Here is a 22970-nt window from a genome sequence, read left to right as displayed (position 1 = left end):
TGGGGGCCTTTCCCCAACACAAGTTGTATGCAAACTGCTTATTTAGCAATCCTCGCCAACATCTTACTACTACTACATAAGCTGCCTACCTTTTCCTAAAAACTGTATTTTAGGCTGTGACTCACTAATTAGATTTTTTTTTTTTTTAGGGCAGCAGAGCATACAGGGAGGATAATACGTTGAATCTCTTTAAAAAGCCTCACAAGTCAAATCCACAACAGGAGGTGGCGTCATTATCTCACTCATACATTCTACGTATCTATGTAGCATTCATTCTTTGGAGTGGTTTTGTCTCTGGACGGCTCAGTCAAGGAGCCCAGAGGTGTGGACAATACAAAAGGCAGCAGGCATGTGCAAAGACCCAACTTTCTGTGATAGCCAAGTCCAAAATCTTCCTGGTCCCATCCAGCTATGCATGACAGAAGCCCCTGCTGCCTACACCAGAGAACAAGGTAAGAAGAAGACTGAATTTAATCCAGCTCAGAGTACAAGAACCCTACCTATTTGGAGTAGTGGTTAATGTGTTGGACAAGAATCTGGGAGATCTGGGTTCAAATCCTGAACCCAGCCATGAAATTCAGAATCACAGTTTCTCAGTGTAATTCTGCCCCACACGGTTGTTGATAAGGTAACATGGAGAGAAGGGGAAACTTTTGTGTGTCACTTTGATCTTCCTTGCAATAAAGGTGGGATATAAATGTAATGATAAATAATCTCTTTAACCCTGCTAAAAGTCAGAAATGCTTTCAAAAACAAAGACTACATTAAAAATGGAAATAGCATACTTCTCCCCATTTCATATCCAGGCCTTTAATCATACTTATACCTAAGGCTCATTTATAAAACTTATTTCCATTTAGGTTCCTCCTCAAACCCCAGTTCTTCAGCCAGCCTTTTCCTGAACCCCCAACTGTCTTATTTTACCTGCATCTCCCTCCATTGCTCTCCTGCCTTTCCCCAGCCCAGCCCATAATCCCCGCCTCATTGTTCAAACCCAGAAGGAAGAGTCAAGTGAACACCAGGCACCGTCCCCATACGAGATAAATCCCCAGGAAACCATATCCAATCATAATCATGCCTTTGCTATTACAAATAAGATTAGGAAGCAGCCAAGACAACAAAGGGTAGTTAGGAACAATCCCGTTCCTTTGCCTCATTCCATATAGATACAAATGCTACCAAGACCTTATGCTTCAGTGATCTGAGAAATCTGGAAATCATCAACAATCCTACGCAGCATCCACCCCCTGTCTCATTCAATCGTGTGGGCCGCATACTTCAAAATCCATTTGTTTCAAACTGCTCAAATGTGGGGTGGGGGTGGGGGTGGCATGACGGAGAAGGTCTTACAAAAAGATTGATGCCACCAGCCTAAGTGAAAATGACAGTCTTCACGAGGGACCCTTTTGGGAAATTTAGATGCATGGACTTGTTGGGGCACATAAATACACTCAACACACTCCCATTGGCATTCAAAAGCAGAACGACATTTTGCCACCACCTTTCCTCCCTGTCATTTTTTGTTACGGAGCGGCAAAAGAAAAGGATGGGAATGGAGCAGATGGGTGAACCCAGGCAGGGAGAGAGAGGGTTAACTAGCTAGGAAACAAAGGGAACGCACCCCCTCCCTCCGAGGGAGGGGCCTGCCATCAGGAACTGTCCAAGCAGACACCACCAGCTACCCAGCATGCCCTGCTTTGCCAAACAGCCTTCCGTGTCTGATGGAGAAAAATCTCTATTCCAACCTGTAGCAACTCCTGCAGATAAAAGTTCTGCCTCTGGATCCAGTGACAATACACGCCCCCCCCCCAAGCGGCTACTGTGTTCAGGATCACCCACCTCTTCCCCCCCAACACACACACCATTGGTTCACCAGTGTTTCTCAGTTGAGCCTCCCAAACCAAACAGTCTTCACAACAGAAAGCAAAGTCTCCACATTCCAGACGTGTGTTTATAAAAGCCATTGAATTACAGAATCATAGAATGCAAAAGAGGCTTATAGGGTGTCTAGTCCAGGACACCCCAGTCTCTCGGCCTGATCTCCAATGCTCTTTTTTCCAATACCAGGCTTGCCAAGCAACAAGCAACCTCCCTCTGGGGTAAGTCACTCCAGTCTGATTTGCACAACTGGGCTGGCATCCTGAGAGCACAATTTCAATAAATCCACACGGTGGTTGGCATGTGCAGAAGCAGCCAGCCAATTTTTGATTTACCTACTTCGCTTTCAGTTATTTTGTGGTGGGGTAGGAAATACAAGTGCTTGCATTTAATGAAATACACTTCACTTGGCACTTATTGGACGGAGGAATAAAAAAGGTGGGAAGACCAAGAGGAAGGATGCAAGTGGAGAGAAAGAACAGCGGGGGCTGAGCCGACTGAGACGTTTTCAAATCCGCTCATGTTGACATTGAGATGTAACTATAGAATGGCTACCGGATCTTGGGAAGGATCAAATACACCAGCTCATCAGACATCAATTTTTGAAGCTTTCCAAAACTGATGGTTGGCCAGAGAACTGGTGCCCCCCATCACTTGAGCAGCGCCACAAAATTCAAAATCGGAGGAATGAAAAAACAAGCCGCCATCACTTAAGAGTCTGTTACTTAACAGAAAAACTATAATGAAATACTCCTAATCAAGAATATGCAGCATTTATCTTATACTGCAAAATTGCAAAAGCTTCAAGCTAGACATATTCCATCTTTGCCTATGACCATACTTTCACAAGTGCAAGAAAAAGGGATGGACAGTTCTGCCATCTTTATTCCTAGAGGGCACCTTGCTTCATCTCTACGTTCAACATGGCAGTGCCCAAAGTATACTTGCTGACCCCCATCTTAGAAGCAATCATGCATTTGCAGTACAAGCACTACATGTGCAGTGTCAGTGACCACCATCTCTTGCTTGAAGCCTGTCAACCCTGTACCAAAGGCTGAACTTAAAATACAGGCATTAAATATTGTAGCTCCCCACCTGTGCGCCAGTTCTGGAATAGCAGAAAAAGCTAAAAAAATATGTAGCTGCCAGTGAAGTGCTACCAAATTACCATAATCAATTGATAACTACAAATTACATATTACTGAACACCATAGCAGCAAGTTCCTAGCTGATGCACAACAGACCATGGAAGTACTTTGTAGCAAGGGCTTGCAAACAAAAATATACAACCAATACAGGGCTGGGAATAAAAGGGATGGATGAACATTTCAGAGGAGATGAAGGAAATCAGCAGGCATTCAAGGTGCAAGCAGAATAAGGCCCAACAGCTCTTGCTGAAGTAGCCTGTTAGGTGGGTGAGGGTCTTCTTTCAGGTTTAAGAAAAAGCTAGTCTAGTTGGATGCAGTTGCAAAAACCTATGGCTTGGACCAGAGGGACCTGGGTTCAAAGTTGTGTTTGTTTATTTAAACCAGTGGTGGAGAACCTGTGGCCCTCCAGATGTTGAACTTAAGTCGCATCATCCATGACCACTGGGAGTTAGGAACCTGTGGCTCTCCCAACACAGATGGACTCAACACCCAATTTAAATGTTCATATCCTGCTTCATTCAAAGGTATTCTGAAAGCAATTTGCATCAATTATTAGGCACACAGGGTATTATTATTATTATTATTAGATACTACTATTGTGGGGGGAACTGCTTTTAAAAGCCATGCCTATGTCACATCCGTTTCCAGAATCTCATTGAAAGAGTAGCTCAGAAAACCCCACTGGAAGTATGGTCCAAACCAAGGGGGCAGACACAAAGAAAGCTGCATCCTTCCTGAGCCACAAAGCTCACCAGGGCTTAGACAAAATCACTTGCAGACTAGACTACTTCACAGGGTAAAAAGGGACAGCTTGAGAAAACTACCCTGAGACCTTGGAAGGAGAGAGAAATACAAGTTTAGTTGCTAAATAGGTATGGCAGATATCCAGTTGGCGCAGAGGGCTTCTGACAAGTGGAAACCAGAATCTTGGAAATAAATAGTCAAAGGAAAAGGTGACAAGATGGGGTACAAGTTAACAGGCCTAAGCACAGAAGGATGCAGCCATGACACCATATCCACCACACCCAATACTGTAACAAATTGGGTTTTAAAAATATTGTTTTTTAAATTTTTGATTTGTTTTTGAGTAAAATGAAAAGGATATAAAATTTTAAAATCAGACAGTCCATTTCCATGGTGTCAGAGAGGAACAGGATTTTCCAGTGGGCAAAGAACACAGGCCCAGTATTATGATCCACCCACAGGAGGACTCAAAACACAGCCAGAAGGATGACAACACAGGCTAATTTGTATTGTTTTAATTTAGTTGTATCTTTAATAACTGCATTGTCACCTGCCACTTTGAGGACTCTTTTAGGTGGAAAAGCAACTTATAAAAATCTGAATATATATAAATATATCAATAAAAGAAGCAGAAAATGGAAGGTTTACACTGGAAAACCAAGGCAGGGCAGCTCAGAACAACCCAAAGCAACGACACTCAAGAGGAGGAATCTGGGAAACAGTGGGGCTGGCAAATCTTGTGGCAATGCCAGAGTGGAAACTGCAGATGGGAGGTTGCAATGTGACACCCTGCTAGAAGCTGGGAAAGCCAGCTACATGCTACACAGAAGCTATGCATGCAGAGGCATCACCTTACAGATCACTCAGAGGGTAGCCTTTTCGGATGCAGCCCTGGGAAGGGAAGCCGCACCTAGGACTTTTTATTTACCTCTGGGCACACCATTACGTGAACACACACACAAACACACAAAAACTCGGCCCCTGCTCCTGCCAACCTAGCAGTTCGAAAGCACATCAAAGTGCAAGTAGATAAATAGGTACCGCTCCGGCGGGAAGGTAAACGGTGTTTCCGTGCACTGCTCTGGTTTGCTAGAAGCGGCTTAGTCATGCTGGCCACATGACCAGAAGCTGTACGCTGGCTCCCTCGGCCAAGAAAGCGAGATGAGCACTGCAACTCCAGAGTCGGTCACGACTAGACCTAATGGTCAGGGGTCCCTTTACCTTTACGGTGCTACTGGACAATTTTTTAATTTTTTAATACATTTACACACACAAAAAAAGGTAGGGTCATTCAGAACAAGAGATAGTTTGGTCTGATTATGAGAATAGATCCCTGGGTTGTCAAGAGGAAGACATGCTGCCTGGCAGTATAAAAATGAGCCAAAGCACTGACAAACGTAATTAAGTCCACCATTCTCAAAAGTAAAGAAAAAAGAAAAAAGGCAAGCAGCCAACCCCCCAACCCAGAACCTGATGGGTATCCTAAAAGAATCTCCACCTTCCCAATCAGAGAAATAAAGGAGGTGAGCATTTGAATTCTTTTCTCTGGCCCTTGCCCACCCTCAGTGATCAGAACTGCATGAGACATACAGTGGTACCTCGGTTTACATACGCTTCAGGTTGCATACACTTCAGGTTACAGACTCCACTAACCCAGAAATAGTACCTCGGGTTAAGAACTTTGCTTCAGGATGAGAACAGAAATCGTGCTCCGGCGGTGCGGCGGCAGCAGGAGGCTCCATTAGCTAAAGTGGTGCTTCGGGTTAAGAACAGTTTCAGGTTAAGAACGAACCTCCGGAACGAATTAAGTACTTAACCCGAGGTACCACTGTATAGGAGGAGGAATCCTTAAGACCCTTTGTCATAACCTTGGCAAGCATACTCTACACCAGGGATGTGCAACACAGCAGTGTGACAAAGCACGTTTTGTCACACAAGCCAGTTTTCCCAAGAGCAGCCAGCTTCATAGCCTAGTTGCCACAAGCTAGCAAAAAGGGCTTTCCAGTTAGGGAACAAACGTACGCAACATAGCGTAACACCTACAGTCCTGAACTGGGTGCCCCCACCGTCAAAGGGGACAGGTGAGCTGAGACTAAGGGCAGGGCTCATTTTCTGCAGGAAGACCCACATTTGACACTCGGCCTTCTATTTTTTAGGTGTCAAGTCCCAGTATACTCTCACAACTATTCGGCCACTAACATGCCCTTGATGTTTCTTGCCTGCCTATTTTGCTGCTGCCATTTCCATTGTTGTGTGGTGTGTTTGTTAACCGGTTGCTTTGGATTATAAGCTGTCCTGAATACCTTGCAGTAGAAAGGTTACGTGGATATAAAGGTTTTTAAAACAAGGTTACCTGAAAACCACCTGCCCATATACACAGACCTGCTAGATTTCTTTATCTGAGGATTCCTTACCAGTAGCACCATGTCTTATGGACCATCATTTGGTAGCGACAGCACTACCCTGGGCACTCTTCCTTCTGCCATATGCGTTGCCTTTTCTTTTCTTTTAGACATCTTTTTAAAGACCTATTTCATTTGCCCTAGCTTTGCTAGACATGGCGCTACCAGCAAGGACTCTGATCTAAGTAATCCATCAGGTTGTTGAAAGATGAAACCTGTACCAACTATTTTGACTTTACCATTATTACTATAATGTGGGGATTAAAGAAAACATTGTAGCTTTTATATACCATGTTTTATACACTGCTTGAATACTTTTATATTCAGCTGGTTATAAATATTCATAAAATAACAAACATGTACTTTATATACAAAATCCAAAAAACAGATACAAGATTTTATAGCACCTTTCCCCAACTAGATGTCCTCTAGATGTTGTTGGACAACCTCAATTATCCCCGATCATTGACAACTCTGACTGACTGATGAAAGTTGAAGTCCAGAACATCTGGGAAGCACCAGGTTGGGTCAGACTGTTATACAGTGCTGAACATATTGAGGCTTGAGAACTTCTACCACCATCTTTGTTAATGAATACAGGCGGTGACTATTTTAGGTGTGTCCAATTGTCACAATCGCCAATGCATGGCCCTTTTGGACCCAGAAGAGGGGTAAAGGGGGCACATTTATATGCGCTCCACCAACACAAATGAAGGCCAGGAACAGAAGCCCTGTGAGAAATGCTTGCTGCCTTTACAGTAGTACAGAAATCTTACCACACCTCAATTTTTTTAAACAGTATGAATTCCAGGCGTCAGATAAAAAAAGGATGTCCCCCCCGGTCTCTGCCTAAAGGAGTTGTTTTTCCTCTGGCCCTTAGCCTCCTTAGTTAAGAGAATACAAGGCTGAAGAAACACATAAGAACCAACACACACCAGCTCACTATTCCAAAATGTTCTAAGCTATTAGAAGATGCATTCCTACAGTTAGGACAAACTCACCCAAATAAATATCTCCAAAGGATCCACTACCGATTTTTCTTCCCAGCCGATACTTGTTCCCCACTCGAAGCTCCATGATTCAGTTGCTCTGGGAATAAAACAGAGGACATACAGGGTAAGATTAGAAAGATGACCTAAGTCAACACATTCAGCTACCATATGAGGGGCCCAATATTTATGCCTGGTGTGGGGAACTCCCCATCAACCCTGGCCACTGGCTATGCTTGCTATAAGTGATGAGAGTTCAGCAACATCAGGAGGTTCCTACCCCTGGTTTATTTCTTCTTCAATTAAAGTTTTTGGGTCCAGTTTTGCTGCCTAAACCCTTGGGACTCTCTCACTGTCACAGTAAAACCTTCAATTTAGTAAACACTCATCTGATATTTCTTAACAGGTTTTTTTCCAGGCTGGGGGGCATTCAGAAGATGTGGTGAAGTAACAGTTCAACCAAACCAGTCACCTAAAGTAACCTTGACTGCAAGGCCAACTTTGGCTGCAACATTACCTAGAAAAAAGCCTCAGTGAGACAGACTTGAACATAAAACACTCGTGGAACCAGGATGTGGGTCTCTGGCTAAAACAAAATGTATAGCAAAGAACTTTATGGTGGAGAAAGTGAACCCCTCTCAAGGATAAGCCAGAACCCTACACATGGCATTGCGTTCCAATGAACTGGGATTTGGGGCTCATAACATTTCTACTCTGCTTCGCTTTCCTTCTGGGCAGTAGCATGGTAGTACAGGACAAATTCCTCAATCACATGGTTCACAACCAGTTACTGGGCCCAAGGTGCACATCTGCATGCCACATTTGACACTAGGCACACCATATGTTTCCACACATCACGTTCATGAACAGGAGAGATCCATCCAAACCCCAGCACTACCACCTTCACTTCAGCCATGCATGCCAACTTCTTCCTTTAGGCCTGTGCCAAATGTTGTTCTGGAGACTCCCAGCAATATCCTCTCCCAGAAGACCACCATCTTGTGTTTCTCCTGTCTCCTTCTGCCCGCCCCACCACTGTTCCAGTAACGTGGATCTGTTTGAAAGACTGTGGCTCTTTTTAAAGGATGCTGCTGTATGGTTAATTTATGTAATGCATATTTATTAATGTACTGTATGCAGGCTTTGCTCTCCTGGGTGGGTAGACTGTTTGAAAGAACAGGCAAGGATTAAGCAGACAGGGGGTCCTTTCGCTTGATGGAGTCTACAGCTTCCTTTCTGCTGCACCCCAAGGTCTACAATATGCCAGAATAAGCAAAGTAAAGCGGAGTTCTAGTCATATCCAAACTAATCATGTACTGCAAAAAGAGAAGTGGTGGAGCTTAAAGGCACACATTTCACTGTAAGCTTTAACAGGGCATCATGAACCCTAAATACCCAGTTCCAATTACTCAAAGCACAACAGAAGGCAGAGTCTCCTGCTAAAACATGTACCCAAGCATGCAGGATTGTTAATCTGCAAGGACTACAGAGTTATTCTCTTGTCTTAAAATTCAAGCAGAATACACAGCTCAAGTACAGCCCTGGGGAACAAACAGGAATCAAGAGGTTATATTCGAGCAAGAAGATAGGATTGATCCCTTCCACTACCCCAATTAAACTAGGAATGTAACTGCATATACATTTGACTCATACTCTAACTTGCTCTCCTTACAAGATAAGTTTTTTTTATTCCTATAAACACTGGTGACACACGAACCGGAAGGAGCCAGCAGTTTTCAGAAGTTACTCTGGAGATGCTTGATCCCTAAAGGTTAGGAGTTTCCTAGGTTTCTCTGCCAGCTCTCTTCAACACATAACCCAAGAGGACAGACAGAAGTAGGGACCGGCATATCAGCAGCTAGTAAGCCATCTCACTCAGGACAACACTGGGCTCAAGCAAGCAGGGGCCTAACCCATCTCACTCAGGACAACACTGGGCTCAAGCAAGCAGGGGCCCAGCTGCTCACTGTGGTTTGCAGTTAGTTGTGACCTTTTAACTTCCTGCAAGAACATTAGGGCTTAATTCGGAAGTACCCCTCACAGCTTTACAGCTGACTGGCCTTCAAACTCATTTTCTAAAAAAGCAGATGTTATTCAAGGGGGGGGGGTGGAGACAAAGAATGAGATCTCCCAATTTCCCTTTCATAAAGATAATAATGAAGCACACACCTCCAGTTTTATCAGACTTGCTTCCTAGTAAGCATGCATATGATTGAAACATTAATAAGGCAAGCAATGGTTCGGACAGAGGGTTCGGAGAAGGCAGCAAGACCAGTTCATGCCAAGGGCAACAACAAATCAACCAGTCACCTTAGGAATTGCTTCCAGGTGCTGGGGATGGGAACACTTACCCACCCACCCTGCTGCCACATCAGTTTCTCTCCAAACTCTCAGGCCTTCACCTCCTCCATCCAGAGAGACAGAAAGGAATTAAGCCAACTCTATGGCCTTCCTCAAACTAGAGCAACAGCCCTAGGCAGTCAAGATGCCAGCCAAGAATTCCCTCTTCATGAAACTAGAAAGACTCCCACACACTCTAATGCATATACTCTGCATGAGTGGATGCTTATACTATATTAATAGCCACTTCTATCTCTCTCCCTCTTTCTCTCTCACACACACACATTCTAGAAAGCTGTATTCGAATCAGCACCACACACAAACCTACTCTACATTATGTAAATGCAATCATATAATAAAAGTATGTGTGCAAACACACAGCAGGCCCCACACATCTGGCATTCAGCACTTTACAGTACAGCATAGGCAACCCCCCAAGCAATTATTGTAAACAAGAGGACTTCCATACCAGCTTTACTTGATTTGCTAGAAATCAAGGATGCATCGAGGACCACAGTAGGCCACACTGTGCGAGAGCTGACCAGATATATTATAATGGATGCTTCTGGGTTTGAAGAATTGGGGGGGGGGGGGATATTCCATATCAGCTTCAAAGGATTGGGGGGACAGGAGTGTGCACATAAATATAGCAATACTTTTCTAAAAAGCAATGTGCCACAACAGAGATATTTGCTTCCTCCTCTCTTTCCTCTCCATTTCCCTTCAGAGCAGTTACCAAAAAAGAAAAGGAGCTAAAGAAGGCAGATCAACCACACACAACAAATGCAAGCATTAAAAGGAGATAAAAACTGATAAGATCATCTCATCACTCAGCCACAAGTATAACTTAAAATTAAATCACCCTCTTCCAGCGCCAGAAGCATCTTATAAAATAGGGAGGGGGGAGAATAATGCAGCGAGGAATGAGAATTAGGCAGCAGAAATAGCAGCAAAACTTCTATTTACTATACAATCCTCATTACAAATCCCTGAACTGGTACAAAGAAGCAACATTTCAGAAAAGATGTGGGGGTGGGTGAGATCTTGCCCCCCTCTTCACCCCCCTCCCTACAATACCGAACCTTCCCAGTGCACAAAAGGAGATAGTGATTTACAATAACAGCCACTTCCTCCCCCCCTCCACCTCACAATACCCACCCTATTTGTCAAATATAACCTTTTTAGAAATTCAACAGTGTTTACTATTAGTGTCCCCCCCCCACCCCCCCCAAAAAACCCCCTCACAAACAGCCAAAGGTTGGAGCCAAGGGGGGGGGAGAGGAGAAATGAGAGATACCCGTTACTCACTACCAATTGTTTGTGAAGCCATACACAGATGTTAAGTATAGGAAACGAAAAGGGAGAAGGGGGGGGGGGAGAAGCAGCAGCAATCACCCCCTCCTCTCAAAAACAAACAAACACACACACACTGACTTGGACATTAGGTTGAGCCTAACACTCAGTAAGTAAAATTTAAATATATATATAAAGTCAGTGGAGCCATTTCTGCATGTAGACAGCAAATGGGGGGGGGGAGGAACGGGGGGGGGGGAACGACACAGGAGCCCCTCAATGTGTCCTTCCGAAAGTGAAGCTGGGAAAGGGGGGGGGGGGAGAAAGATGCCTGCATAATCCTTTGTCTCCGTCAAAAATTAAAACACACACACAGAGAGAAAACGAGCCTTTTGTTGTCGTCCCCCCGTTTCGGTTACAGCTTCCTCCTTCGCCTGTCACCAAATTCCACGGGGGGGCCCCCAGCCCTATGCCAGCCCAGCCTTGTGTGCGCCGTGTTGTGTAAGTGTGCGTTGTGTTGTGTATGTGCGCCTTGTGTGCTGTGTGTGAGCGAGCGAGAGCCTCTTCCCCCTCCCCCCCCCCGCCGCCTTATCCTCCTCTCTCAGCAGAAAAACAAAGGGACGGAGGGGCCGCCTTTCCCCCCGGATTTGCACCCCAAAACCTGCCCGGATCCCCACAATATTCACCCCGCCTGGAAGGAGCCTGTCTGCCGCTTCTGCTCCCGGGGCTGTCAGGGAGGAAAGGCGCCGGGGAAGGAAGGATGACGGAGGATTGGGAAAGGCGGCCGTAGCCAGCTCTGAGCGCCGCCGCCGCCGCCGCCGCTTCCTCCTTCTCTGCGCTCTGCCTGCTCAGCTGCCTCCCTCCTTCCCCTCCAGCCTCCCTCGGTGTGTGTACAGCCGAGGCTCTCGCTCATTGAGTTTCCATTGAGTCTCAGGGCCAAACCCACTGATGTCATCCTACAAAGCCCTGGGCCCTCCCTCGGAGGTTTAAAGGGGCAGCAGCTTGTTTTTGTTGCTTCTTGCTTTGCGAGGGCTTCCTGGTCGCCCACGCTGGCAACCGCTTTTTTTTGAGAGGGGGGGGGGTAAACGCGCGGGGGACGGGGTTTTTGAAATGACCCGCTACCCATCCCAAAATAATATGTACCCGGCGCAATTTTGTGAAAGCTGTTAGCAGCTGTCTAGCTCACACCTGCACCGCAGTGCATCGCTATCGCGTTGCGCGGAATCCAGAAGAACTGGCGCCAAATGCCTCTTGTCGAGGTAAACGAAAAGGCGCCCATTGCTCGGCTCAAGACAAGAGAGGCTGCAAGCTTCTGCACATATTAAGCTGGAGGGGGAGTTGAGTTCATCCTAACTTTCTGGGTAGGCGTCCAACGCATCCAGCTCTGTTGCACAGCTCAAAGCTTTTTAGTAAATCAATAATCCACAGACAGATAAATACCTCAAGATCAGAAAAGTTATATTTTGCGCACTCTGGACAAAAGGCTGAGATGTGGGAGCTTATAGTCCTAAAGCCTGTAGTTGAGTGCATTAACAGCCAAATCTTTCACACGATTTCTTTTTGTAAATCCCATTAAGCCTTCCTACCAAGCCAAATATGCACAGATTCCAGCTGGAAGTATCCCTCTGACAACAAAGGGCAGTGTTCAGTAGGACAGCATCTGCACTGCATGCAGAAGGTCCCAGGATCAACGCTCAGCATCTCCAGGAGGTAGGGCTGGGAGAGAGTCCCGTGTCTGAAACCCTGGTGAACTGCTGCCTGTCAGCATAGGCCATCGTGCTGAGCTGAGCTGCAAAGACCGTAGGCCTCTAACACAGCGTAAAGCAGCCTTCTGTGTTTCCTAAAATCTGAAGATTGTGGCTTGCTTTGCATATCATCCAGCCTGTATTCTGGAGAATGTCAGATGCTTCTTTCAAGTCTCCACACCAAAATATTTTTAACACTCTAGACTCATTACAACATTTATTTGCTTTTGTTTACTTATTGGACCCTGAGCCATTTGCAAGTGCTTGTTCTCAAGCATGTCTGTGCAGCCATCATGTGCTGCCTGAGGCAGTTGCTTCAATCTGCCTCGTGGTGCTTGGTGGAACATAGAATCATAGAATCATAGAGTTGGAAGAGACTACAAGGGCCATTGAGTCCAACTCCCTGCCAAGCAGGAAACACCATCAGAGCACTCCTGACATATGGCTGTCAAGCCTCTGCTTAAAGACCTCCAAAGAAGGAGACTCCACCACACTCCTTGGCAGCAAATTCCACTGTCGAACAGCTCTTACTGTCAGGAAGTTCTTCCTAATGTTTAGGTGGAATCTTCTTTCTTGTAGTTTGGATCCATTGCTCCGTGTCCGCTTCTCTGGAGCAGCAGAAAACAACCTTTCTCCCTCCTCTATGTGACATCCTTTTATATATTTGAACATGGCTGTCATATCACCCCTTAACCTCCTCTTCTCCAGGCTAAACATGCCCAGCTCCCTTAGCCGTTCCTCATAAGGCATCGTTTCCAGGCCTTTGACCATTTTGGTTGCCCTCCTCTGGACACATTCCAGTTTGTCAGTGTCCTTCTTGAACTGTGGTGCCCAGAACTGGACACAGTACTCCAGGTGAGGTCTGACCAGAGCAGAATACAGTGGCACTATTACTTCCCTTGATCTAGATGCTATACTCCTATTGATGCAGCCCAGAATTGCATTGGCTTTTTTAGCTGCCGCATCACACTGTTGGCTCATGTCAAGTTTGTGGTCAACCAAGTCTCCTAGATCCTTTTCACATGTACTGCTCACAAGCCAGGTGTCACCCATCTTGTATTTGTGCCTCTCATTTTTTTTGCCCAAGTGCAATACTTTACATTTCTCCCTGTTAAAATTCATCTTGTTTGTTTTTGCCCAGTTCTCTAATCTGTCAAGGTCCTTTTGAAGTGTGATCCTGTCCTCTGGGGTGTTAGCCACCCCTCCCAGTTTGGTGTCATCTGCAAATTTGATCAGGATGCCCTTGAGTCCATCATCCAAGTCGTTGATAAAGATGTTGAATAAGACCGGGCCCAAGACAGAACCCTGTGACACTCCACTAGTCACTCTTCTCCAGGATGAAGAGGAACCATTGATGAGCACCCTTTGGGTCCGGTCAGTCAGCCAGTTACAAATCCACTGAGTGGTAGCATAGTCAAGACCGCATTTTACCAGCTTCTTTACAAGAATATCATGGGGCACCTTGTCAAATGCCTTGCTGAAATCAAGGTAGGCTACATCCACTGCGTTCCCTTCATCTACCAGGCTTGTAATTCTGTCAAAAAACGAGATCAGGTTAGTCTGACATGACTTATTTTTCAGAAATCCATGCTGACTGTTGGTGATCACAGCATTCCTTTCTAGGTGCTCACAGACTGTTTGCTTAATGATCTGCTCTAGAATCTTCCCTGGTATTGATGTCAGACTGACTGGGCGGTAATTATTTGGGTCCTCTCTTTTCCCCTTTTTGAAAATAGGGACAACATTTGCCCTCCTCTAGTCTGCCGGGACTTCGCCTGTTCTCCAGGAATTCTCAAAGATGACTGCCAGTGGTTCTGAGATCACATCTGCCAGCTCTTTTAATACTCTTGGATGCAGTTCATCTGGCCCTGGAGGCTTGAATACATCTAAACTAGCCAAGTATTCTTGTACTATCTCCTTAGTTATTCTGGGCTGTGTTTCCTCTGCTGAATCATTTGCTCCAAATTCTTCAGGTCGGGCATTGCTTTCTTTATCGGAGAAGACTGAGGCAAAGAAGGCATTGAGGAGTTCAGCCCTTTCTGTGTCCCCTGTTTGCATTTCACCATCTTCTCCTCTGAGTGACCCCACTGTTTCTTTGTTCTTCCTTTTGCTACGAGCATACCCATAAAAGCCTTTTTTGTTGCTTTTAACCTCTCTAGCAAGCCTGAGTTCATTCTGTGCTTTAGCTTTTCTGACTTTGTGTCTACATGTGCTGGCTATTTGTTTGAATTCCTCTTTGGTGGTTTCCCCCCTTTTCCATTTTTTGTACACATCCTTTTTTAATCTTAACTCAGTTAAAAGTTCTTTAGATAGCCACCCTGGCTTCTTTAGGCACCTTCCATGTTTCCGTCTCATTGGTATTGCCTGAAGTTGAGCTTTTACTATCTCCCTTTTAACAAACTCTCAGCCATCATGAACTCCCTTTCCTTTTAGTATTACTGTCCATGGAATCTCACCCAGCACTTCCCTAAGTTTTATGAAGTCGGCTTTCTTAAAGTCAAGAAATTGAGTCCTAGTATGCTTGGCTGCTCCTTTCCGCTGTATAGTAAACTTCAGAAGAGCATGATCACTCGCGCCTAATGATCCTTCCACTTCTACCCCACTAGCCAGGTCATCAACATTGGTTAGGACCAGATCTAAAATGGCTGTTCCTCTTGTTGCTTCTCCCACTTTCTGGACAATGAAGTTGTCTGCAAGGCCAGTGAGGAATCTGTTTGACCTTATGCTCTTGGCTGAGTTTGACATCCAACAAATATCCGGGTAATTGAAGTCCCCCATTACTACTATCTCCCTTCCTTTTGCATGCTTGGCCATCTGTTCCAGGAAGGCATCATCTATGTCCTCCGTGTGGCTTGGGGATCTATAATAAACTCCCACAATGAGGTCACTGTTATTCTTCTCTCCCTTAATTTTGACCCAAATGCTCTCACTTTGGCTTTGAGGTTCTAAATCTTGGATCTCTTCACAGGTATACACATCCCTGACATATAACGCCACTCCTCCTCCTTTCTTGTCTGGTCTGTTTCTCTGAAATAGATTGTATCGCTCCATTATTACATTCCAATCGTGGGACTTATCCCACCAGGCTTCAGTGATGCCTATTATGTCATATTTAGTTTGCTGTACCAAGAGCTCAAGCTCATCTTGTTTATTTCCCATGCTTTGCGCATTAGTATACAGACATTGAAGTCCATTAATCATTCCCCCGTGTCTCTTATTTAAGGATTTTTTCCTCCCACCACTAGGTCTGTGTGCTGTTTGCTCCATTTGGTCTATGACATTTGGATGATCATCTTCATCAATTGATAGACTCCTACCTTCAGGAGCACTGTCTCCCTCCCCCACATTAGTCAGTTTAAAGCCCTCCTGATGAGGTTTCTGACATTTTTGGCAAAAACATTCCTCCCAACCATTGTGAGGTGCAGCCCATCGCTTGCCAGAAACTCGCTTAGGAATGGGCTGTATGCTTGTCTTGAAAACTCAGCTTAAAGTCAAACACAAGATCCAAACCATAAACATTTCAGGCTGCATTCTGTCATTTGCATTGCCTGTAGAATGGCTTTTCCTCTCCCCCATATCTTCCAGCCAATAGTTTTATCAAACAAAATTTACTTGATTCGAACCATCAGCCTTTGGATCATTCATATACATACCTGTATATGAATGTTCTGAAATGCTTCACATTTCTCTGGATGCGTTTGATCAAAGGTCACAAGACAAGCAATGACTTCCTGAATATTGTTGATCCAATTCTGTGAAATTCCCCACCCAGCTGATATCAGACAGGCCCTCTCCCGGTTGAACTTCCGACACTTAATTTCAGCAAGCAATTTAAGTTTTCTGATTTTTGTTGTCTTTAACTGATTTTACAGTATCTTTCGTAACCTTACCGTACACCACTTGGAGATTACGGTCACATCCATACCATACATTTCCCAAAGACTCCTGGGAACTGTAGTTTGTTAAAGGTGCTGGGAGTTGTAGTTCTGTGAGGGGCAAGTTGTCCCAGGATTCTTTGGGGGGGAAACATGTACTTTAAGTGTGCTTTAAATGTATGGTGTTGATGTGACCTCTCCATTAACAAAAGTAGAGCAGATAAGAAGGTTGGTAGCATCTATCATCAAATAATTGCACAACACGGCAATTGTATGCTCTCATACAGCAATTGCCCTGGTTAGGGCCATTAGACATCCTTGTCTTGCTTAACTGGAGGTGCTGAGTAGCTTCCTAAAACACAGTCTCTCTCAGCTTGGTCACTCCAATTCTAGCTTGGCCATCCTTCCAAACCAAGGAGTGCATATGTAGGCTCATGTAATTCAGCTGAGGTACCCAAGCCTTGTTCCCTTTCCCTAAGCATCTGGGAGCGGCTGCAGTCTGTGGTAGCCAGAGGAAGCCAATGTGGCAGAGTAGTGTCAGACTAGGACCTGGGATTGGGAGGGGAGCCATGTAGGTCACCTTGCGCTCCCTCTAGAAAAAGGTAGGATATAAATGCAATCCATCAATGGCCAGAGTAGGATTCCTACAAAAAAACCAACAACCAGTGGAGACACAAAGCTTGGTCTGGATTCAGCAAGCCCTGTTACCTGTGGCTAATATTTTGTCTGGTGACAAAACTCAACCTGGGTCTCTAATGTGTATGTGTGTTAGTACAGTGAGGCTTCCACAATGGTGTCCTTGTAGCCACACAAAAATGAAATTAGTTAGCAAATTTATAAAACTACACTTGAGGTCCAAAGTGGATAGAGGGAAGTTCTTCCTCTGTCAAGGACCAGCTTCATGTGTTATACATGTGAAAATAGCTTCACATAATGGCTGTAAAGCCACCTGTCAATGATGCTGCTGCATCACCCTGTGTTGCGGATCCTGCACTAGACAAGAGGCTGGACTTGCTAAATAACTTCAAAGGTTAGAATCTATGATTCTAGCTGATGGACAGTGGCTACTGGACAGACAAAGGCTTTACTCACACTGTTTCCCAGTGTTTATTTTGTTTCCCAAATTGTTAATTTCCACAGTATATTTGAGCTTTCCCACAGTGTAAAAACCACTTGGGGAAATATAGTACTGTAGAAGGTTTAGCACCCACCCATTTCCTTGTTATTTACATCTGTGGTTTTTTTTCTGGAAGCAAATAACATGGGCACAAATATTAAACATGCACTATATTCTGCTATATTTCCCGTAGTGGCTTTTATGTGGTGTGACAGTTCAGCTATAACACAAAAATTAACTAGTTAGGGGAACATCGGGCAAATGGAATAAACTGTGGTGTGAATGCAGCCAAAAAAAAGGTGGTTGGTTGTTTTTTTACACACAATTCATAATTAATTCCTCGAAGTCACTGTCACAAGGATGTGGTCACGGCCAGTAGCTTTGATGACTTTAAAGGGGATTGACAAATTCATGGAGGATATGTCAAGGCTGATAGTCAAGCTATATATTTAAATTTGTATGCAGCTTTTCCATATAAATATATGCTGAAAGTGACTTACAACAGAACAACAAAAATGCAGATAAGGATATCATTACAGTAACAAAATACTAAGATGACATTCACACCAGACATTTCAAACACAGTCGAGACTCAAGACACATCGCTTTCCCCATGGAATCCTGGGAGCTGTAGTCAAACCTCTTGCAGAGCTTCATTTCCCAGCACCTCTAGGAAACTCAGAGTTCCAGGATTCTCTGGGAAAGCTCTGAGCTTTCAATGTGTGAAGTGGATGTGACCCATATCATTTTGTGACATAACATGACAATCCAACAAATAACTCATGTTAAAGACCTCATAAAATCAACTATCCACCAGTGGCTAATATGGGGATATTTTGGTTGCCCTGTTATATCTGGAACAATTCCAGACTTCTTCACAGCGCTTTCCATTAGCTTTCTGGGCAACAGGAAACTGAGGTGACAAGTATGTCATGTGTTGACAAAGCTCTAAGAATCCACTTGGATTTCTTTTACTCAGCTTTTTTACGCTTTTTAAGCAGAGAAAGAAGATTCTTGAGGAATTTGAAGATATCAACAAGCAGGCTGTGCTATCAGCACCCAGAACCCCTCATGGTTTGGCTCGTATGCAAGCTAAGCTGGCCTCAGACAAAATTAATTACAGCCACACCTACAGGGAAGTAATGCTGCAACAATTTACTCTGTCACCTCCCAATGTTCCTAAGCACCTTTTGCCCATGGGAGCATAGCAGCTCACACAAACTCCAGAAACCCATCTGTTATTAATTTGTGCAACACGTTCATCTAACCGGCAGAGTCTACGGAATTGTGTAAATGTGTCAGGGTTGCTCTAGGCAAAGTTTAGGATATATTGACCAGACCTCAACAAGTTTGCTGACAAACGCTAGCCATTGGCATGACTAGACTGAGAAGGCTATGCATTAGAAGATTTTGGCAGGAAGGGAAGGAAAAGTGCATTTCCACCCACCCATAGATTTCCCCACTCTTTTTTACCGTATGGTTTCATTTTACTTCAAACTTGTGATTTTCAGGTGCAGGCATTCAGTTTTAGGGACTCACACTGTACCCCAAGATTTGTCACTGTGCTCCACTTATACTTAACACACAAAGACTTGCAAAGCATTGAACAAAAGAGGCAAAAGTTAGCAGTCTTGGACTGTCCCTCTAATTGCCTGTTGTCTTGTCCTTGGCCCGGAATAAACAGATATATTTCTTTTCTTTTTTAATGGTAAGTTTGGACACTGTTACTTTTGTCTACAAATTCCTTTCACAAGAAGCTAAATCTGACTCCTGCACCACCCTGTCTTAGGGTTTCGTGCTCCATGCCTTTTACTTTTTAAAAACTGGAGCAATTTATTGAGGGACGTGTGGGGGAAAACACTGGGGGAAAGGATGGGATTTAGCTCAGTGGTAGTTCAGCCTGTGCTTTGCATGCAGGAGATCACAGCTTCAATGCACAGCATATCCAAGTGGGGCTGAGAGAGACCCTGTTTGAAATCCTGCACTGTCTTATGCAGCTATAAAATTATGCCTTTCTGCATCCCTAGGCATGTTTACTCAAGAGTAAGTGTCAATATGTTCAATGAGGCTCACTTTCTAGTATGTGGGTTGCAGTGAACTAAGTTCAGAGTAAACCCACTGAAATTCATGGAGCCAAATGAATTGCGGCCATTAATTTTAATGGGTCTACTGTGAATATAATTCACCCAGTGTGTTTAGGTTTTCAGTCTAAGGCTACAATGTTGTGTACACTTCTCAGGGAGTAACTCTCATTGAGCTAAATGGGAATCTGCTTCTGAGTAGACATGTATAAAACTGCACAATAACAAGCCCTAACTCAGAATTATGAGAGAAGGAAGCATGAAAAAAAATATTCTTGAGGGACAAAATTAACATGAAATTCAACGTGATAAAAGGGCATTTTGGTGCACCCTTAACATCTGAAACAGAATTGCAGTCTAACATTACTTTGTAAGCCTGACTTGACTTGTGTGAACTTGTTCTTTACAAGCTCAGCCCCCGTGCTTAGAGCTATTTCACTATATTTTGTATCCCAATATTTCTGCCTGTGTTTACTTGCTGCTGCATGGAATAACACATGAATATGGCCTTTGGAGTTTGTAATTATGTGATTTTAAACTGCTGGGGGCGGTCTCTTGATAGAGAGTATGTTTAGCCTTGTGCTTTAGACCTACAGATCCAGCCAATTGTTTTATTATTTACCTCACACAGGTGATCTATATCTATTTCCACCCCACAATTCCAACATGTGGCCTGCACTTCAGGAGTGGCAGACTGGATGCTGCTAATTTATTAAGGGAATAAGGGTATAAGGCAGCATCTTACGCACCTATAAAATTATGTTTTTATTAATGTGTGCGTGTTTTTATAAACAAAAATAACATTGCAGTCCTAGGCGTGTTTACTCAAGAGTAAGTGTCAATATATTCAATGGCATCACTTTTTGAAAGACACCATTATATCAATGTACAGAATGTGGAACTGAATAAGAGACTTAGAACAGCAGTCAGGGAGAGAAACTTGGAGACACACAGGGAAGGCACAGGTTAAGGGAACAGCTACCGGGAAGTGATTCAGCACAGAAAGTATAAAAAGAGAGAGCAGGCTATTCAGAGAGAGTTAGGAGTTAAAGAAAGCTTGTTTAAATAAAGTTATTTGTTTCATAGAAGACCTTAATGATAATTAATACCACAATTCTATGATTCTACGACACAAATTTAACAAAGAAATGCTAAAAATACAATGCCTTTTCTGAAAGGTAAATTAAAAAGTGTTTTAGTGCCAGATTAGAGGGGAACAATTAACATGATGCTAAACTGGCTCATCTATCTAGTTTGTTATTGTACACATCAAAACCACATTTATTCAAAAGGATGGAAAAGGAGCATCAAGGTGATCTACACCTGTAGAGATGTTGGACTACTGTTTTTTTAAGATCTAAAAGATAGAAAGAACATTGGGAGAGAGGGGACACACAAGAGGACAACAATGTGATTATGATGTCATGTTGATACCCCATGAAAAGTGACTGAACAAAGGATGCCTCCAAACCCAGTATTTTGTAGAAGAGATTCAAGTGTATACCAGTAAATTTGTGCAACTGAAGCGAATTAAATCATTCTGTTGCCCCTAGAACAGTAAATCCCCTTTAAAAAAATTAAAATTTACTATTTGTAGTTAGGAAAGTGATGGGGCAGTGCACTGAAAAGTGTGCAGAATGAACAAATAATGAAGGGCAAATTGAATAAATGCCCCACAAGCAAATCAGAGTGACTATTCATTGTCATATAACCTCTCTGCAAATATATTGGAACAAATGCTCAGTAAAGACCAGATACAATCTGACATTCACAGAAACTTTGTGCAAGCAAATAAGGGTTAATGCTCAAGACACGGGTTGTCTGGAAGAGCACAATTCTAGTGGGTGGGAGTTCCGCTGTAAACGTCTAGTGGGGAAGCACCCCAGGCCAGTAAGGACTGCACTAATAGTGCACTATCCTACCTGAGTTGAAATAATAATAATAATAATAATAATAATAATAATAATAATAATATATCACCACCATCATTTCTATACTGCTTTTACCCTCTGCCTTGAGGGACATCTTTTGTCTTTTGTGACAGACAGATGCCCACAATGTTACTCTATACAGCTTTATATTTGTAAGGGGGGGAAATCTCAAAGCTGCTTACAACTTACATAAACGTAAAAGTTCCACCAAACATAAAAGTTAACATTCCATCTCTTTCCACACCGCCTACAGTTGGCTCATGGCCAAGCTGAGTGAGACTCAACTATCTCAGCTACCCAAGACCAATGACTTATTGTCCTCATAACCTTTCCATTTTTAAACCCGGCTTCTTAGATACCTTTCTCCAGCCTTTTATCTTCTGCAATGAGGGCTTGGGGATTCAGTGTACTCTAGGTAGTCCTCAGAGGCTAGGAGAAAGCCAAGCTGTCAAGCAACCAGCAATGGACAACATTACCTGCCCAAGTCAATATTAAGTGGTGTCATAGAGGCTGAGTTTACTTCATCAGTAGCTTAGGCCTCACTCACCTGACAAAATGGCTCTTCATTTGTGAGGAACCGGTGAGGTGGCCTCATTTCTGAAGATCTGAGCTCTTCCATCATAACAAAGGCCAAGCCGGGACTGGAACATTCCTAGTTCCTTAGTCAGAGCAAAGTTGTCTATTCCAGACTTTTCATATCATGGAGTCTCCCTGAGATAGAGCTCACAGCCCCCCCCCCTCCAGACTCCAAGTCACAATCACAATCCCTATGGCAACTGTCATACTTGGTGAATTTGTAGACATGAAGGTTAGGCAACAGTCAATAGATCTTTGCCTCATGGTTTGTCTGCGAATTAATGGATTTGGCCTCCACCCCATCTTCCTCTTGTCCTACGCCCCCTCTTGAGAAATTTACTGAATTGTTTTATAATTCTAGCCTCCAAAATGTCACTGTGGTGAATCCTAGCACTTCAGTCAGCTATGTGGACCACTGTTTATAACCTGGATCATCCCAAACAATGCTCTACCAAAGTGGAGCAACAAATAAATTGTCCTTCCAGCTGACATGGAATCCAAATATCTTTAAGATCTGGTCACATCAAAATCCCATAATACCGAAATCCCAGTTTCAGCATCTTAGCAATTCTCCTCAGGGCCTACCTGCTGGGTTTTGATGGGTCATATGATCTAGAGACATGTACCTTTTAATTCCATAACATCCCATTTCATATGCTGAATGCTCAAGTAAACTTCCCTTCTGAGTACAGTGGTACCTCGGGTTACATACACTTCAGGTTACATACACTTCAGGTTACAGACTCCGCTAACCCAGAAATAGTACCTCAGGTTAAGAACTTTGCTTCAGGATGAGAACAGAAATCATGTGGCGGTGGTGCGGCAGCAGCAGGAGGCCCCATTAGCTGAAG

General features: G+C 43.9%; 1 protein-coding gene across 8 annotated transcripts in view; it reads right to left on the bottom strand.

The window, feature by feature from the left end:
• CSNK1E (casein kinase 1 epsilon) overlaps positions 1-22275 on the bottom strand; it is a 52274-nt gene extending 29999 nt beyond the window's left edge. For 2 of the 8 annotated variants that reach the window (XM_083400815.1, XM_083400818.1), the window contains exons 1-2: positions 9096-11327; positions 7174-9047 (exon numbers count right to left, since the gene is read on the bottom strand). In XM_083400815.1, coding sequence (XP_083256941.1) covers positions 7174-7249 — 76 coding nt within the window. In that variant the 5' untranslated portion in view covers positions 7250-9047; positions 9096-11327. Of the gene's footprint in view, positions 1-7173; positions 9048-9095; positions 11328-11480; positions 11820-21902; positions 22049-22090 lie in introns of those variants that run through there. The other 6 variants (XM_083400811.1, XM_083400816.1, XM_083400813.1 and 3 more) reach the window with 6 other exon arrangements.
• Positions 22276-22970: the final 695 nt, after the last annotated feature.

The sequence above is a fragment of the Podarcis tiliguerta genome (assembly GCF_965153285.1).
Source record: "Podarcis tiliguerta genome assembly, chromosome: 10".
Taxonomy (NCBI): domain Eukaryota; kingdom Metazoa; phylum Chordata; class Lepidosauria; order Squamata; family Lacertidae; genus Podarcis; species Podarcis tiliguerta.
This window is presented reverse-complemented; position numbering and strand designations above follow the sequence as displayed.